Consider the following 19,861-nt stretch of genomic DNA (forward strand, 5'->3'; position numbering starts at 1 on the left):
TTATTCCGGGGAAGTAATTGAGAAAAGTTAACATTTACAATGCTGGCCTGACTATAATAAGCAGAGTAAAAAAACACAAACAACTTATGACTGAGTAAAAATTAAAGCAAAATAAAAACAAATAGCTTACAAAGATAAACTGTACACAGTGATTACATAATGCACTTACTGCATTTATAAACATATAAAATAGGAAAATACTCATATTTGTGATCATTTGTATCACAACTGATCTTTGATGTAGCAAGTAAAACACAGTGGGGATATAGTGCAATTTGAGGTTTAAGTAAAGCGGTGAATTTGAACAATGAAACTGATCTGTATTACATTTTGCTTCACGTTTTAAGAGTTGAAACTTAAGAAGGTAATACAATTGTAAAAACTTAAAATACCCAACATTTGTGCTCGTGGTGTCATGGCCAAATTGATCAAAATGATCTCATAGTTTCTAGCATTATTTACTACCTTATAGTTTCTATCTATCTATCTATCTATCTATCTATCTATCTATCTATCTATCTATCTATCTATCTATCTATCTATCTATCTATCTATCTATCTATCTATCTATCTATCTATCTATCTATCTATCTATCTATCTATCTATCTATCTATCTATCTATCTATCTATCTATCAGAGACCTCAGTATTACTTGACGGGAAATCTCTGACAGATTGAGCAACGGCTATCTATACAGTATATGTAAAGACAGAGAGCAAGAGATAGATAGATAGATAGATAGATAGATAGATAGATAGATAGATAGATAGATAGATAGATAGATAGATAGATAGATAGATAGATAGATAGATAGATAGATAGATAGATAGATAGATAGAAAAACAGCATCTCAAATATACCCACTGAGAATAATTACTAATCATGTTTTAAGAAGAATGAATACAAATTGCCGTTCAACTTCAATGACGTGATTCAAAGTGAAACCTGCTGCAATCCCAAGGGCTTGGGCTGATTTGGTCAGTGTGCAGCCTGGTTTACATGCATGTGTGTGTGTGAGCACTCACCCATATGTTTTTGAATGGGTGGGTTTTTTTTGGAGGGGCGGGTGGGGGGGGGTGTTATTGATAGATTTCCAACGGGAGCACAGGCAAATTGACGCCATATGTTTGTCTATTAATTGTTTGTCACTAAGCAAAAAGGGCTGCTCCTCTGGGAAATGATACTGTGATTAAGATTTGTGCTGCAAGATGATCAAACCTAAAACACAGTGTAAATATCGTGTTTGAGGCAGCATGCAACGATTAAGCTGTGAGAAATGCCCCACTTCAAACTCGTCAAGCAACGATTCTGGGTCACAGTTAAGAAAGTCTTTTAGTGTCTCAAATAAAGAGTCTATTAAGTTTTAGGTAAAACCAAAATTAAAAACCAGATTAAAAAAAAGATTTCAACCAGATTAAAAAAAAAACATAAGTGATACAAATTCTTATCACTGGCACACAGCCTAAGTATTTTACATGACATCTAGAGCGGCTTGGTGGTGTAGTGAATAGCACGTTCGCCTGACAGTTCAAGGGCCCTGAGTTCAAATTCACCTCGCTCCGGCCTTCCTGTGTGGAGTTTGCATATTCTCCCCGAGCCTGCTTGTATTGTGTCCAGACACTCCAGCTTCCCCCCATATTCCAAAAACATGCATATCAGGCACATTGGACATAGTAAATTGTCCTTACGTGTGCTAGGGTGTGTGAATGCTTGTTTGTCTCTGTGTGCCCTGTGATTGACTGGAAACCAGTTCAGGGTGTCTCCCGCCTATTGCCCGAAACCAGCTGGGGTAGGCTCGTAATAGGATAGATGGAAGTCTTGTCCATGGCACTGAAAGAGTTAACAGATTAATTGTGATCAATTAATCACAGCCACAGTTAACACATAATTTTAAACATTGCATTAATCTCATTATTAATCTTTAACTCTATCTATCTGAACTTTGATCTGATTTAATGCTTCTTGTGGTTGAGTTGTTAGGGGTAGTAAAATAAAGGTCAATTGAATCCTGAAGTGGACACTGATTTGCTTTCATTGTATTTGGTCTGATCTGATCGGCTGCTGGTGTGTGCAGGACGACAATTTCAGGAGCAGAAGGAACACATGAAAATGGAAGAGCTTGTGAGACTTATTGGTCAGAGGAACAGTAAATTTGGTTCTTCATAAGAAGGAGCTTTCAAGGGAGCATCTGGAGTTTACAAAACTACATAAATGCAAAGCGCGCACCTACGAATGAAGCCATAACTAATGATAGCAACAAAGGCACTAATGTTACGAGCCATAGCATAGTTCTTGCTCGAGCTAAACTCTAGAACACCTCACGTTTGATTCTGCAACAGACCAGATGAAAGATGTTTTTTCTCAAATTATTTGAGCATTAACAAAAAAAAACATATTTTCTCCTGGTGTTTGAAACTAAAAGTAACCTGCACTAAATTGGGACTAGTCTGTATGCAGAAGAGAATGAAATGTTATGTATCTCTCTATGTACTGTATCTCTCAATATCTGTTATAGAAAATTAATTACTGAAACCACAGTTTTATTGTTGTATTGTTTGATCTGCCACAATAACACAGTGTATCTTGGAAATAAATAAAAAATATAGTTGAGGGTTTTCTCAAAAGACATTAATTTGATTAATTAATTACACATCTTAATTTGTTAATCTGCGTTTAAAAAAAAAGGCAGTTTATATTTTATTGCAATTATACTTCACATTGCAAAAACAAAGCATTTTCCCTGGGGTTATCCCCCCCACCCCCCACCCCACCCCACCCCCAAGCGCCGGCATCGCCAAGAGCCCCCCCAAGGGGCCCTCCCCATAATTTGAGAACGACTGCGCTAACCCAATGTTTAAAATAAATATTTACACAATTATTTTGATAATCTTATCTATACATAATTTGCTAAACTGTATAAAAACTTAACATTTTAAATGTTTCCAGGCTTTGATTATGTTCGTTATGACTGTATAGATAGATAGATCCATTCATCCATATATATATATATATATATATATATATATATATATATATATATATATATATATATATATATATATATATATAGTACATAGATGGATGGATCTGTCTATCTATCTATCTATCTATCTATCTATCTATCTATCTATCTATCTATCTATCTATCTATCTATCTATCTATATAGTATAGATCTGAATGGATGGTTGGGGCTGTTCAATTAAGTATACATAGAGCTTTTCTCAAGCCTCATTTGACAGATGCACATGTTTACTACAGTACAATATATGTATAGTTTGTGTGTGTTCTGGTTGATGGTGTGTAATATATTAATGCCTTATGAAGAGATCCGTAAATCTGCAATATGCTTTCCCCCACTAAGCTATTAACAGAAAGTAGATTAATTGTACTGTAAATCCCTACTTATCATGGCAAGTGTCACAGCGCAATTCCTCACTGCACTGTCGAGTGAGAGACAGAGAGACAAAGAAAGCTTCATCCTGAATTTAATTTTCCCTTCCAGTTTTGGACCAGAATTAAACAAAAAATGGATGGTATATTCACCAGAACAGTGTGTGTTTGTTTGTGTGTGTGTGTGTGTGTGTGTGTGTATGTGCGTGTGTGTTGCAAGATTGGGAGATGTTTCCTTCCTTTCTTTGATTATTGAAAAATAAAAAACCTATGAGTAAAAAGGGCTGTATATTCAGCAACAGTTGATGTTGTGTTGGAACATAAAAACTTAAATAGTTTAAATTTCATGCCAGTGAAAGCTTCATTTGGAAATTTGGTCGGTAACTCTATGGCATGCTGGTTTAGGTGCATTGACAAAGTGTCCTTGTACGTACATGCCCCAATGTGCCAGACAATTCGGCGGCTGACAATGGACTGAACTCGTAATTCTTTTTCATGGGAAATAGTGTTTGGTGTAACAATTTCTTCATTAAAATCAGTTTTCCTTAATGTCCTTTTCAGTGTTTCTCCCACATTAGCAGCACGCATTCTGTTTATGCGCATAGCCAGCCTGCATCCTCAAAAAGTTCGTTCTGAACCCTGTTATTTTTGGCAAAGGAAGTCCAAGGTAAATTCTCCATCCACGAGCGTGACATGCAGCCCAGACACCCAGTCCAAGCCACTTCAGAAAACAAACAAATATCCTCAGAATAGGAAGACATGGAATGTGCGAACTTATGAAAGGCATGGAGTAATCTATTACAGCTTGCGTTGTTCCTGCAGTTTGTCTACCCACGAAGCAAAAGGGTGATTGGCTAAAGATTCTCAATCAGCTGGTTTGGTACACATAACTTGGGCCATATACACATGCTCTTTTCAGACTTGTCAAATAAAGGATGACCCTGTATGAAATGCAGCGGTTTTGTCAGCTAGTTGAGGACATGATTGGTATATCTTGCACAATTTAAATGTGGCACATCTCAGAGGCATTTTTCAGTAAATAAAAAAATGGTTTAAGAATTGGTTGTTGTCATGGATGGAAATCAGGTAGGGTTTGATATGCCCAAAGTGAAGCATGCAACGTTACGCGTCAATGATATTTTTTCGCGCCTATGTACCAGTTAGGTTTATCCCTGGCTATAGGTTGCATTACACAAGTTTGGTGAATTTGATTTCATTCACAAATATAACAACAATATGCATTAAACACCCTGAGTCATCACAGAACAAATTTCATTCATCCATCCGTCCATTTTCGAGAGTCGCTTATCCTCACAAGGGTTGCAGGCTTGCTGGTGCCTATCTCAGCTGGCTTCGGGCAGTAGGTGGGGAACACCCTGAGCTGGTTGCCAGCCAATCACAGGGCACACAGAGACTAACAATTATTCATGCTCCCAATCACACCTAAGGACAATTTAGTACAGTATGTCCAATTCACCTGCTATTCGTGTTTTTGGGGAGTGGGAGGAAGCCAGAGTGCCCGGAGAGCACCCACGCGGGCTCGGGGACAACATGCAATCTCTACACAGGAAGGACGGAGCCTGGTGGATTTGAACTCAGGTCCCTTGAACTTTGAGGCAAACGTGCTAGTCACTGCACCACCGAGCCGCCCAGATATAATTTGTTCTTTTGTATTATCATTATCTTTAATGCATTTTATAAACCATCTTTCCAGGCCATAGAACAGCTCCGAGTTGTGCAAGTGGGCAGTATAAGAGCCTAATTTTCATTCCGAGCGGAAATGTAACAAACAATGTAATCAAACTGCACTAGAAAGAAGTTTTCGGATATCATTGCACTTCTCAGGAACACAGACAAGGGCTTACTGCGGACAACTTGAACATTAGAGTTTTCTTTTTCTGCTGTTTTCCCTTCTCTGCTGCCGGCAGTTTATTGAAAGGTAATGTATTGTTGTTCGTCCCTCTTCCAGGGCCGGAGTTGCCCCCCGGGGTAGACGGCCCTCACACATTGGCTCAAATTGGAGCCCACAGCCAACAAAATTGTCAGCGGGGAGGCAGGCTCCAATTAACCATCACTTTTATTACATTTAAAAACAACACACTGCAGCATTGAAACAACTTCCTCTCCTGCTGAGAATGCGCCTCCTCCACTGTCTCTCTCTCTCTGTCTCTCTGTCTCTCTCTCTCTCTCTCTCTCTCTCTCTCTCTCTCTCTCCTCCCTCTCTCTATCTCTCTCTCTCTCTCTCTCTCCACACGATATTTTGGAAAATAATTGCTGTCATTCAAAATGACGCAATATGCATATTGTATATGCATATTGCATCATTTTGAATTGCGATATATCACTATATTAATATTGTTGCCCACAACCTCTCGGTTGGGAGACTACCAGTCCACCACTGAGCCACACCGCCCTTTTTGACTCAAATGCCTTTCGTTCACAGATTTTAAAGGGAATAAGCAGCGAGTTTCACTTGTCTGCAAAGCAAATCAGTTGTGTTCATGGCCACAACGGCCAACTGCTTACTTGTAACTATGCCATGCTGTATTCTGCTTAAATACCAAGACTACGAGCCAGACTTGCCCGAGTATAGAGTCGTTTGTATTAAAATATCCTTGATTTATGTTACCCCAGAAAACCACATGCAACCCCAGAAACGTGTGTTTTTGCAAAGGTATATTTACGTTTTTTTATAAAAACTTTTCTGGGAAACATTTTTCTTTTTTTCCCCTCCAATATTCTGTATCATCAGTAAAACTATATAGCATCTATTTAAAGGGCCTCGCAGTTTTTAATCGGTTGTTAGGTAAATAAAAGTAACAAAAAAAGTGAAACAATGGGCTATGCTTTGCTTTATTCGCTCTAAGCTACAGCCATGACTTGTGTTTGTTTGGTCATCATTGATGTGATCACTGCAGATCACTGATTTCAAACCTATGGACCATGGTCCGGATCTGGCCTGCAAGGAGGTTTAACCCGTCCCAAAAAATGATTTAATGAAGGATGAAATATAAATAAAGAATAAGAATACGACAAAACCCATGTATATCTACATATAATACTGCAATGCCTATGCACGCTTAGTCATGATTCTGCCCAATCACTTATTTTATTGAAAGAAAAGTAAAAAAAACAGTACACAAGCAAGTTGGACACCCAGAGTTTCATTGTGTTTATTTGTATAATTACTTTTAGTTCATTTAATTATTTGTTCTCTTCAAAATTTGTATTACATTAATCCCTCGCTGTATCGCGGTTCTCCTTTCACGGGTTCGCTGCTTCACGGATTTTTTACAGCGTGGATATTTTTTACAGCGCATCGTGCTCTGAATCCTGATTGGCTCAAGGACTTTACTGTTGTCTCGAAATAAAATATTAACGCTGTACTGTATTATTTTTTCACTTGTTAATTTATTACAAAGAGGATCCAAAAGCTTGCTTTCGTCTCTCCTGTGCGCGCTCAGCTCAGCACACACACCAACTGCTAGTAAGCACATTGATTGACAGCTTGGGTTCTGCGAGCCGATCCACGTGATTCGTAGGCGTGCCGAGAGCAAAGGCAAACACCCATTTGTGTGCCTACACAGAGAGCAACGGAGAAATGCGCAGCTTTGGAAATCTGACTTTTACCCAGATTTCTTTTGTAACAAATTGAAATTTCAAGTGTATTGTTATGATATAAGAGGCTTCACTTTAATTCGATGTCCGGGCATATCCGTTTATAAAAATCTTCTTGCTCAGAAAAAGAAAGCGCTAGACAACTACTCATAACAATGTGCGGGTTCTGGAGGAAGAGGCATAGCTGGGACTGTGAAATACGCAATTGACAATGTTTCCAACTTTGTATTACTGTATTAAAATGATTTTTAAACAAATTTGGGGCTTTAAAACAGGTTTTGATTTTTGGGTTTATTCTATAGTTTAGTATTGCATTGTAAAAGAATGAAAAAATAAAGCTGGCTACTTCATGGATTTCACTTTGCGCGTGTTATTTTTGGAGCGTAACCCCCGCGATAAACGAGGGATTACTGTATATGAACAAAGAAAAAAAAATCAATTCATTGCATGCAAAAAGAAAACTGCTATATTACTTCATATTTATTAATTAATTTATTTTTGCTTTTCAACATTTAGTTGACTCCTGCTATTTGTCAGGAAATGGGACCAGACCGGCATACAGGGCAAAAATCTACATATAATTGACATTGTTTTCATAATATATAGCATGAGTTTACCTGAGGATAGATTTTCCTCCATGTGGCCCCTGAGCTAAAACGAGTGTGCCACCCCTGCAGTAGATAGACAAGTTATCGTCATTGTATTTTACTCCTTTAATTACAGTCTTTTGCGTGTATGTGTGTGTGTGCGTGTGTGTGCGTGCGTGTGCGTGCGTGTGTATGTGTGTGTGTGTGTGTGTGTGTGTGTGTGTGTGTGTGTGTGTGTGTGTGTGTGTGTACATGTGCATGCATGTGTGTGTGTCCGTGTAGGTCACAGTGGAGTAAATCAGCTTGGGGGTGTTTTTGTGAATGGGAGACCTTTGCCTGATTCCACCAGGCAGAAGATAGTAGAGCTGGCCCACAGCGGTGCTCGACCATGTGACATATCCAGAATTTTGCAGGTATGCTCTTGGTAGGGTGGTAACGTCCTGCCATTTACTGTTGCATTTTATTTTGTTTTAAAGGTGCCACTGAAATGATTTCCTATTTTCGTCATTGTCAGAATATTTGTAAAAATACTCGTTATACATTTGCTACAATCAAATCTGTGTCATGAGAATAGATGCACTGCATGCAATGAAACAGTGTTTGCTATGAGAAGGTTGCCGTGAGAAGATTGCTGTCCCGAACGTCGTCGCGGGAAGGACAGGATAGTCCTGAGCAGTCTGCTCAAGCTTAAATGCAGACAGACATCACTTCACTTGTTATCTACAAAATATCTTGCAGAATGTCTTGACACACAGAATGTCATGCTCTGTGGGATTTTGGGTGGTGGGTTTATTTTCAGGGGTTCTGTTCTTTTATGGTTGCATAGTTCCTGTTTCTGTTCTTTTCATGTCACCCCGCGTTCGTTCTGTTTTGGTCCACCTGTCTGCGATTACCTCATGAGTCCACCAATCCGCTTCCCCTGCCTATTGTCCCTTTCCCAGCTGTCCCACGTCTGTCTAATTAGTGTGTCAATTTAAGTCGAGTTTTTGTTACAGCCATTGTCGGCTCATAGTTTGATGTCACCCATATTTCAGTTTAGCCTGCGTCTACCCATGCCAACCTGCCTGTTTGTTTCGTTCCCGTTTTCACCTGCCTGCCTGTACTTATGGTCCCCTTCTACTCTGCCCTTTTCCCCCGCCTGAGATCCCGTAAATAAATCATGGACTTCAACTCGCCATTCACATCTCTGAGAATTCCTGCATCTGGGTCTATCACCCCCACTATAACAGCTGCCTACCTCCCTGCCTCGCCCAACCGTGACACAGAATGCTTTGCCACAGATGTACTAATCATACACACACAAACACAATCACTTGTCCACACAAGGACAAGTACACTGGGTTCCGGCCATGTTTTAGAGCCTTCTGAATCCAATAAAAAGGGAGGGTTTGGAGCAGCTGCTTTAGAGTGCAGTAGAATTGTACTAGTGCAATCCTTCTTTGTTCTTCTCATGCAGAGCTAGAAAAGAATGCCTTTTCTCCTGTGTATAGTTTCTTACAAATGTCTAACAAATGAATCTGATAGTCATATTATTTCAAATGTCTGTAGAGTCCAGTGTTTGTTGCTTATCAGGCAACAAATTGGCTTTTTAGATTGTTTTGGGATCAGTTATCATGCAATTTTACTTTGCAAACATCATATGTGTTGTATTTGTATCTTATCCAGGTTTCTAATGGCTGTGTGAGTAAGATCCTGGGCCGGTATTATGAGACAGGCTCTATTCGACCTCGAGCAATTGGAGGAAGTAAACCCAGAGTGGCTACACCAGAAGTTGTAGGCAAAATTGCTTTGTACAAGAGAGAGTGTCCATCTATCTTTGCCTGGGAGATCAGAGACCGACTGCTGGCAGAAGAAGCCTGCACTAATGACAATATACCTAGTGTAAGGTTTGACTGTTCCATTTGATTGATGGCAGACATAGTATATAAAGCATCATTTTATTTAATGCTTATTGTACTAATATGGATTAAAAGTGATTTACCTCCCATTTGAGCTGCCCTATTTGAATACATTTTTAAAAAGCAGTTAAACAGTCATGCGTTTAGGCAGGCACTGTAGTGTTACTAGATTGTTGAGTCAGGAAGGCCTGTGACTGTTTTAATATTTAAGGCACTTTGTGAGTCTATTGATGCAAATGAAGTATACTTAATCTTCAATTTAATCTTTAATATATATATATATATATATATATATATATATATATATATATATATATATATATATATATATATATATATATATATATATATATATATATATATATATATATATATCAGCACAAAATTATGGCTTCAGGTTCTGTTGATTGAGCCAGGTATGTAACTTATTCAGCTAAATTCTTGGGATTATGAATGTGAGCCTTTTTTTTTCCTCATCAGGTTTCCTCAATAAATCGAGTACTCAGGAACCTGGCCAGTGATAAGCAGCAAGTTGTAAATGAGGGTGTGTATGAAAAGTTAAAGATACACGATGGACAAGCCGCTTGGGCAGGGCACAACGGGTGGTACCCTGGATCAACACTTACGGTCACAGGTAAGAAACTGGCTCCCTCTGCTCATTAAAGTGACACTATACAATTACTCAAGTGGGAGTAAACATTTGTGATACTGTAGGTACAACATTTATAGAAAGACAGGAAAGATTGTATCAAAGACCATTGAAATCAGGAAAACATTGTAACTATATTGTCACCTTGAAGTGGTCTGTTTCTGTGAACTGCATAAGGCTCGCCTTTGTTTTAGTATTTTTACAGGTGTACAAAGCTAGACACAACTTGATGCACCACCAGTAGAAGCAGCTCCTCACATTCCCTCTAAAATTGGCCTTGATAATGATAGGGACATTCATTTGCTGGAATCCATGCACGTGGTTGAAGTATGCAAAGTACATTTATTAGCAAATGCAACTTCGAAGTGGGCACTTGAAGATCACTTTCTGCCCCAAACATAGGTGACATGTGTGCTTGGTTACTGTAATTCCCAAATAAGATGCGAATAACTAACTTAGAAGTTAGATTTTTTTTTATTCCACACTATTCCAGAAGGATTGAATTGTCAGCCACATCAGCTGAGTTTTGACATGCAGGTGTACATTTTTACATCAGCCATTTTCTGACTTACCATAATTACCATAACGGGAGGAGTTAGAGGGTGGACGTCGTTTGTGACTGTTGCTTGTGTTAGCTGAGGCTGTTAGGCATTATGTTCAATAAAAGAAGCGAGCAGACTAAACCACCGTCCAAGTCCATCCTTGTTCACACACAGAATATTACTAAAAATATTACATCATAACTTTACTCATTTGTTGCATACTTTTACTCATGTAAAAGTTATGAGGTCTCAAGTAAAAGATATATCTCCAATTGATTCAATTATGAGTGACACACAGGGCTGTGTGCATCGGTTAGACAACACAGAATGATACTCCATTTGACTCGTTTATTAAATGCAGTCTTTTGGCATATACACACAATCATAAACCTGGTGAAACTTGAATGATGTACAACTTATACCTTAAGTTTTAAGGTATTTAGGGTAAAATGAACAGTAGCTACCTCACGAGAAAAAGGAAAAACAAGTGCTTTTAGCGCCTTCAAAGTTACATTGGCAAGGCGTTCACTGACCACTCACAATGTCCCAAAATTAAGGGTGTGTCTTATACATAGGTGCGTCTTAGATTTGGCCAATTTTGTAATATAACTCAATCAAAGCAAGAATGAGTAAATAAATTAAATTTAAATCTATCCATTAGCTTTAATTCACCAAACGTTCAGGTCTAATGATTGGTAGAATACCAGAATGGTTTTTGGAGATAATAGATGGATTGGTTGGTTCAGCATATTCTGAACGTTTGATCGTTCATATATTTCTTTTTTGGAGCTTATACACAGACTAAAGAACTGGTTTCTGTGCTCAGGCACAAGTCTGATGATCAGAGCGAAAATGAGACTGTAATTTGGAAATTTGAAAGACAGACAGATGCGGTTGGATGCAGGTAGGCTAGAGGCAGTCTGCACCATCTTGGTGTCAATGCAGCCAGTTGCAATTGCGCAGAGCCTTCGCAGAGCAGCCCCTCTCTAAAAATTAAGTTATTGGTTTTTATTATTTTAGATTGTTTTCATGAATATTTTCATTCTTTTTGCGTTTTGCATTTTCTATCCCTTGTGTCATCCATGCCTTATATGGGCATTGGTGTTTCCTTGTTACGGTTCTTCATGGACAATGTCTATCGTATATTAAAATTATGATTAACAAAAATTCTTGGAATGCAAGATTAAGGTTGTCATTTAAGTAAACCTTGGACCAATTTTGTTTTATCAAAATTTTTAAAGTACCGATGATACGTTGAGTTCTTATTCTTGTTTCTGGTGTCTAGATTATTTACCTATTAAATATAAATAAATCATATATAGTAATGAAATCACTTGATTTGGTGTGGCCATTTGTATTCAACAAATCAATATTAAAGTCCGCCAAACTATTCACATTTTTTTTGTTAGTTCATTTCATCACTAGAAATGAGGCATATCTGTGAGTTTATCATCAAACATAACAAGCAAGATTATGCTATTCAACGCTGTAGATGCATCTTAAAATGACTTTGTGATTTTTTTTTGGAATCTGTATTTCACCTGTTAACATTCCATCATATTATCAATTGAGAAAAATTGTCAAACTCTCAAACTCCGTACATCCCTGAGATGTATCCGTTTATATGGTGACCCCCACCTTCCTTCTTCTTCATACTGTTCCTTGTGAAGAGTTCATCACCTTCGATTTCTTCTGCTTTTTCATTGTCAAGCCACATTTCTGACAGTTATCATTTAGAACTTGTATATTTTACTTAAACATCTTTTAAATTTTAGTTATATTTTTATAGTCTTCTATTATTAAAGTTTATAACAGAAAGTGCTATCCTCATTTTTATATGAATGAATGAATGCTTTATTTCGAATATGCGGTTATACAAAACAAAACAAAAACAAACAAACAAATGAACAATGAAAACAGTTGAAACATCACTGGCTTATCATGTTCGAAAAGGAGTAGGAGGAAACATAAGTTTATTTAATCCTACCCCTTCTCCACTTAATAGTTAATATATCTTTCTTGTGTGTCCTGTTTTTTTTTTTTAATGACATACTTATAATACGAATGGTCCCAAAATAAGGAGCAAAAATAAATACATACATACATAAATAAACAAGTAGACAGACAATATATGAGAACACTAATGGTTGTCACACACTTCTTCTTCACTATACCTTTTGAATATTATGTGTTTGTATCGCTGCTTGAACTTGCTTGGACATTGCTTCAGCCTCCCATCATCAGTCTGTTCCACAGTTTCACTCCACATATTGTAATACAGAATGTTTTTAATGTTGTACGAGCACAGAGATGTTTAAAATTCAGATCAGTATATATATATATATATATATATATATATATATATATATATATATATATATATATATATATATATATATATATATATATATATATACACACACACACACACATTTGCACACACACATACACGCACGCACGCACGCACGCACGCACGCACACACAAAACAGACATGTTGGAGCTTGAATTGTTTGAGCTCCTTTGCTTCCTCCAAAGAAGGCCAAATTGCTGTGGGAGCATGCTCGTAACCTGCGACTCCTCCTCTTGTAGTGGCACTTTGGGATTTGAACAGTGGGATAAAGTCATCAGTCTATGTAGTATGTCTGTGCCATTGTGTTCATGTGTGTGTGGTGAGGACAAAAGAAGTGGTGTCTTGCGCCATTTGTGTCTGTTTCTGCCTGACTGACTGTGACACTGAGCAATGACTTTATTCTCTTTAGCATTCTGCGTCAACTGGGAATAATGAATAATTAGGCTTTGACCACAACCACGACATGGGTTCCATGTGGACCTGCAGTCAAGTTCCAATCTATTTAGAAATCATATTTTGGTGATCAAATGAACTACTCTTATTCCTCACTATCTTGGATGTTTTATCCTAGTAATTATAACAATCTATATAGCAAATGTGCACCTTTTCCGAAATATGCAGCAAAGTACTCACGGAAAGTTGAACATAATTGATTTTCTTGTTTCCAGAAAATTTGTGTTCACAAGCAGAAGGAGCTGAAAACACAATATTAGGTAGTTCCAACAGTGAAGATGCAGAGGAGACACAAATGAGGCTTCAGCTGAAGAGGAAATTGCAGAGAAACAGAACATCATTCACCCAAGACCAGATAGAAGCCCTCGAGAAAGGTGTGCATCTATTTATGCAGCAATTTTTACGCTTTAAATGCATTTATCAAGTTGTGTTATTTATTAAACTTGATACATTGAATGACTTATAGCGACACAAAGTGTTTTTATGAAAACACTCACATTGTCATTTTATACTACTATTTTTTTAAAATATTCCTTTAAAGAGACTATTAAAATTGAATTAATGCTTTTATACCCAGTTGGAATGAGAAAATCTGATCATGACTGAAGTCAATAACAATGATTTCACATGATAAACATTTGTGATTATGATCCCCTCTGTGGGCAATCATCTTATCTTGGCGCAGGGGTTTGCGTTTCCCAATGATACTGGGAGTTAAGTTGTCTGGTGATGTATGGACCTGGCAGGGTTGCCCCCCGAAAACAGGTCCTTGTTGAGGAACCAGACTATAAAGTAACCATTAAAATAGACCCTGAATGATGAATGATATTATTGGATTGCGTTTTTATTTGCCTGGAAATATGTCACCAGGGCCCCCCTCTGGATCCAGGCCTGGAGGTGGGGCTCACTGGCAAGCGCTTGGTGGCCAATCATGCACCCATGGGTCTCGAGTCTCAGACCGAAGCTGTAACATGAGTTTCCATTCCCATGGGCTCACCACCTGTGGGAAGGGCCATAGGAGTCGGATGCAGTGTGACCTGGGCGGCAGTCAGAGGCGGGGACCTTGGTGCTCCGATCCCCGGCTGCAGAAGCTAGCTCTTGGGACATGGAATATCACCTCCCTGGTAGCGAAGGAGCCTGAGTTGGTATGTGGGGTGGAAAACTTATGACTGGATATAGTCAGGCTCAGGTATCAGTCCTCTTGAGAATGGTTGGACTCTCTTCAACTCCAGAGTTGCCTGCAATGGGAGGTGCAAAGCAGATCTGGGTATATTTATTGCTCCCCAGCTCAGCGCCTGTACATTGGGGTTCACCCCAGTGAATGAGAGGGTAGCCTCCCTCCATGGGTGGGGGGACGGGTCCTGACTATGGTTTGACTATGGTTTACACCAAAACAACAGTTCAGAGTACCCACACTTTTTGGTGTCCTTGTAGGGTGTGTTGGAGAGTGTTCCCCCTGGGGACTCCCTCATTCTGCTGAGGGATTTCAATGCTCACGTGGGCAATGACAGTGAACATTGGAGGAGCGTAATTGGGAGGGAAGGCCTCCCAATCTGAACCCGAGCGGTGCTTTGTTTTTGGACTTCTGTGCTTGTCACTGATGGTCCATAATGAACACCATGTTCAAACACAAGGGTGTCCATATGTGCACTTGGCACAAAGATACCATGGACCACAGTTTAATGATAGACTTTGAGGTCATGTCATTGAATATGCAGTTGCATGTTTTGGACACTCAGGTGTAGGAGGGCTAGAGTTGTCAACTGATCATCACTTCTTTTTTTTTTGGACTACTCTATTATTGGCACGTTTATGAAATGTTGTCTCCTTCGGGAAGTGAACAGAATAAGAATTTCATTGTGTGGTATTACTATGTATATGACAAAAAAACAAACAAACAAAAAACCTCTTTTGAGTCTTGAGTAGTGGGGGAGGATTCTGGCTAGACCTGGCAGACCCAAAAGTATCGTGAGGGTCTGCTGGGAACGTCTGGCAGAGTCCCCTGTCAGAAGGAGTTTCAACTCCCACCTCCAACAGAATTCCTCCCATGTCCCGGGGCAGGCGGGGGAAATTGCATGGATCATTCACAAGGCAGATGACCAGAGTTGTAGCCATAAGGAGGTCTGTGCCTGTCGTGGCGACAATCCACGATGCCTTCAAGTGAAGGAGTCATATCCAGCCTTTTTCGCCTGTGGGCCTCGACCATAGAAAACAATTTCATGATGGCTTCGAGAAAATTCTGGTCTATTACCTGACATCTCAGGAGAGGGGAGCAGTGCACCATTAACACTTTGTACAGTGGAGATGGGTGCTGCTGACATAAACTCGGGATAGTAAGACCTGCTGGCTAGAATACTTTGATGACCTCAATTCCACTGACACGTTTTTCCTTGAGGACTGAAAACTCTGAGATGGGCTCTCCTATCTCCAGGGCTGAAGTCACAAAACTCCTTGGTGGCAAAGATCTTAGTGGATAATATCTGTCCAGAGTTCCTAAATGCTCTGGATGTTGTAGGACTGTCCTGGATGACACGCCTCTGCAATGACATATGGTCATTGAGGACAGTTCCCCTGGGTTGGCAGACCAAGGTGGTGGTCTCTCTTTTTATGAAGGGGGACCAGAGTGTGTGTCACAACTGTAGAGGGATCACACTCCTCAGCTTCCTCAGCGAGGTCTGAGGTGCTGGAGAGGAGGGTGCATCAAGAAGTCAAACGCAGTCATACATCACTACATTTACGTCATTAAAATGCTGATCTGCTATTGGTCGCACACACACACACACACACACACACACACACACGCACACGCACACACACAAACACACGCACACACTAATGACGGATGCGCGGCAGCTGGGAATGAAACAATAGGCAGGGGAAGCGGATTGGTGGACACACGAGGGGCAGGTAAACGCAGACAGGTGGACCAAATCAAAACTAACGTGGGGTGACACTAGCTGAACAGAAACAGGAACTATGCAAACTGAAAAGAACAGAACCCCCCTAAATAAACCCATAACCAAAAACCAACAGATCAAGAAAATAACAAGCTCCTAACAAGCTAAACCCTCTATATCTCTTTTATATATGATATTATTTAATTGTATACATGTATATAATGTATACCTAGTACTTACGATACTATTTTGGTACCAATTTTTAATATGTATATACAATTTTTCTGTTTTTACCTGGGGTTTTACACACGTTAGCTAATCAACATAGGTTTGTATTGCCCTCCATACGGTGAATTTGTGTTACAACCCCAACCGCGGAACAGATTAATCTTGTAAACTGGGGGCCCACTGTATTATTATTTTTATTATTATTATTATTATTGTTGTTGACATTTAATTTTAAGTGACAAACTGTTCAAATTACGGGCAAAAAGATGAGGGAAATAGTAGCAAAACAACAGACTTGAAGACTTGACTTCTCTTTCACACCACCAGCGTCAACTGCCCGCTACTCCATGGGGTTTTAATTAGACATGCCCACACGCAGGTGGCTCACATCAGCATAATGACATTGCATGATTACCTAAACATTTGAACAAAAATAACGTGCCCAAGTGTTCATAAAAATAAAAACATAGATTTGTCATGTTCACGAGGCATGTTGGTGAGGAGCGTGTGAAAGACCAGGAGCAGAGTGACAGCAATTCAGCTCGGGCAAGGCAGCAGGGAGGGAATGATAACTACAAGGACCAGGCAGCCCAGAAAATAAACAATGACCCGACAAGAATTAAACGCAATCTGGGAACTTAAATAGACTACACACTAAACAAGAAGACACGACGCAGCTGGGGAGAGACAAAAGGCAGGGGAAGCTGAATAGATGACACAAGGAGGGCAGGTAAACAGGCAGGTGGATAAGATCAGGCTAATGAGACACAGGCAGCAAAAGCAGATTCAAGGGAAACAAACATGGACTTAGGAAAATGAACAAAACCCACACAATCCAAAGAAAACAACAAACCCCAACCTCACATGACAAGATTGTTGCAAATTAGAGAGCATCACTCAACAATTTATAATTTTTTTTAAATTATATTTTAGCATTGAGCTGATTAATGAATTCTGAAAAACTAGTACATTTGCTAGTTTTTATGTTATATAAAAAGATACAGAAAAAAGGTTTTGGCTAGTTTATTAAGATTAGCTAAGAGAAAAACCTGACACTACCTTTAAAATTCCAAGAGCAAAACTAATGTAGAATGAACATTTTTGTTTTTTTTGTTATTGTTTTCAGAATTTGAGCGAACTCACTATCCAGATGTGTTCGCCCGAGAACGTCTTGCCAACAAAATAGACCTACCTGAGGCACGAATACAGGTTTGTTTTTTCCTAATAGTGTTTTTACATTTGTAAATGAGTGTGAATACGTGAATACTGTTATATGCAGTGAATACTGTCTATGACCCTATATTGTCATAACACAGAATGTCATTGTCTCAGTTTTACTAGGATACACATTGTGCCTTTTTTTGAAGGTTCAGATATTGTGCCAATACCCAAGCCAATGTAAGTTGCTTAATTTTGGGTTAACATGATTGAACTTTCTCATCCTCGTTAGGAGTCTTGCTGCTGCATTTTGAACTGACTGCACACTTTTGATGGTCGACATGGGAAAATCAGAAAGTGATATGATACAGTGAGGTTCAGTGAATCAGTTCCCATCAACAAATTTTTGAAACACAAAATTTTAATATAAATAACAAATTAATAAACAATCATAATACAATACATTGAGTTAACATATTTCAACAACTGCCTTGTACAAAAAAAAAAAAACTGCAAAAAAAATGAATATCAGTCAAGAGAAAATAATGTCAGTCATTGCTTGAGTGGTCTGTTTTTAATACTCTGAACTCACCGTTTGAACTGACAGTCCCAAACAAAACAGTGTGAATGTCATTGATTTCAGAAGAGCACCGTGAGCACCATGTTGCTCACAGCGCAGAGAACCAAAGATTATTTCGTTGGATGTTAGTAGGAATTAGTTGGATGATAGTTGTATGTACAGTTTATTTGTATAATAAGTACAGCTTATTTAGAATGACTTCCTCCCCCTTTGACTACCGACTAGTGTCGTACATCTAGTGGCATTTCTGAACCAAAACAAAACTAAGTTGCAAAGCAAAGCCCCCCCCCCCCCCCCCCCCCCCCCCCCCCACAAGATCAAAACTAACATGGCGGACAAAATTTTTAGAAAAAAAAAACATTCGTAAATGGTCAAGTTTTCCTGAATAAAATAGTAGATGGATGATGATTAATATATCGGTGTCAAAAAACTAGGGGTGATAATCTGTGAATTTCGAATCCCTAATTCAAATCAGAACTGATTTTCGATTCAAAATGCATTTTAATTAAAAAATATTCGATTTGGGGTGGCTCAGTGGCGCAGTGAATAGCATATCCACCTCACAGATAAAGGGACCCGAGTTCAAAACCACCTCACTCTGGCCTTCCTGTGTGGAATTTGCATGTTCTTCTTGAGCCGGCGTGGGTTCTCTCCGGGTAGTCTGTCTTCCTCCCACAAGCCAAAAACATGCATGGCAAGTGTATTAGACATTCTATATTGTCCTTGGGTGTGATCGGGTGCGTGAATGGTTGTTCTTCTCTGTGTGCCCTGCAATTGGTTGGCACTCAGTTCAGGGTATCCCCCATCTACTGCCCAAAGCCAGGTGGGATAGGCGCCAGCAAGCCTGTGACCCCTGTGAGGATAAGTGGCTCTAGAAGATGGATCAATGGATGATTTGATTTGATTCTATCAAAAATGATTTCACTCTGTAGATGTGCAAAGAACCAAAAAAGCTTCAGTCTACTTTGCAATACAGAATAACAACAAACTGTCTTTTTTTTTTTTGGTACATTTACTAAATTTAGATTTTTAAGGAACCCCCCCCCCCCCCCCCAAACAAAATGTGAAAAATTGCTACCATGAACTAGCTATTTATTGTCTAGCTATTAGAGTATAAAATAAGTTGAAAGAAATTTTTAAAAACAAGATTCATTGTCATTTCAAAGTACATTGCATTACCAAAATATAACTTGTGTTGTGTTGCCCAAATGAAACATGAATATTTCTCAGTGCATTTATAACAAATGACTGAGCAGCTACTTTAAATTATATGTGCAAAGCATGAAACGTGAGCCAGTTATCAATATTGTAATACAGGGGTCACCAACGTGGTGCCCGCGGGCACCGAGTAGTCCCTAAGTATCACATGAGTAGTCTGCAGACCTGTTCTGCAAATAGTTTACAAGTGATAGAACATTGTGATGTTAAAGGAATTTTACTAAATATTATACATACAGTATTATTACACAATTGTTGTGGCCAATGTTTATCAATGTGTATCAAGATGA

General features: G+C 39.0%; 1 protein-coding gene across 2 annotated transcripts in view; it reads left to right on the plus strand.

Moving 5' to 3' along the window:
* Positions 1–19,861, plus strand: part of pax6a (paired box 6a) — a 36,213-nt gene that overhangs the window by 3,718 nt on the left and 12,634 nt on the right. For both annotated transcript variants that reach the window (XM_088417216.1, XM_088417217.1), the window contains exons 3-7: positions 7,880–8,010; positions 9,263–9,478; positions 9,976–10,129; positions 13,706–13,864; positions 17,742–17,824. In XM_088417216.1, the coding sequence (XP_088273342.1) occupies positions 7,880–8,010; positions 9,263–9,478; positions 9,976–10,129; positions 13,706–13,864; positions 17,742–17,824 (743 nt within the window). The remainder of the gene's footprint in view (positions 1–7,879; positions 8,011–9,262; positions 9,479–9,975; positions 10,130–13,705; positions 13,865–17,741; positions 17,825–19,861) is intronic.

Source organism: Hippichthys cyanospilos, chromosome 6, assembly GCF_059441005.1.
Source record: "Hippichthys cyanospilos isolate Australia breed blue-spotted pipefish chromosome 6, RoL_Hcya_1.0, whole genome shotgun sequence".
Lineage (NCBI taxonomy): Eukaryota > Metazoa > Chordata > Actinopteri > Syngnathiformes > Syngnathidae > Hippichthys > Hippichthys cyanospilos.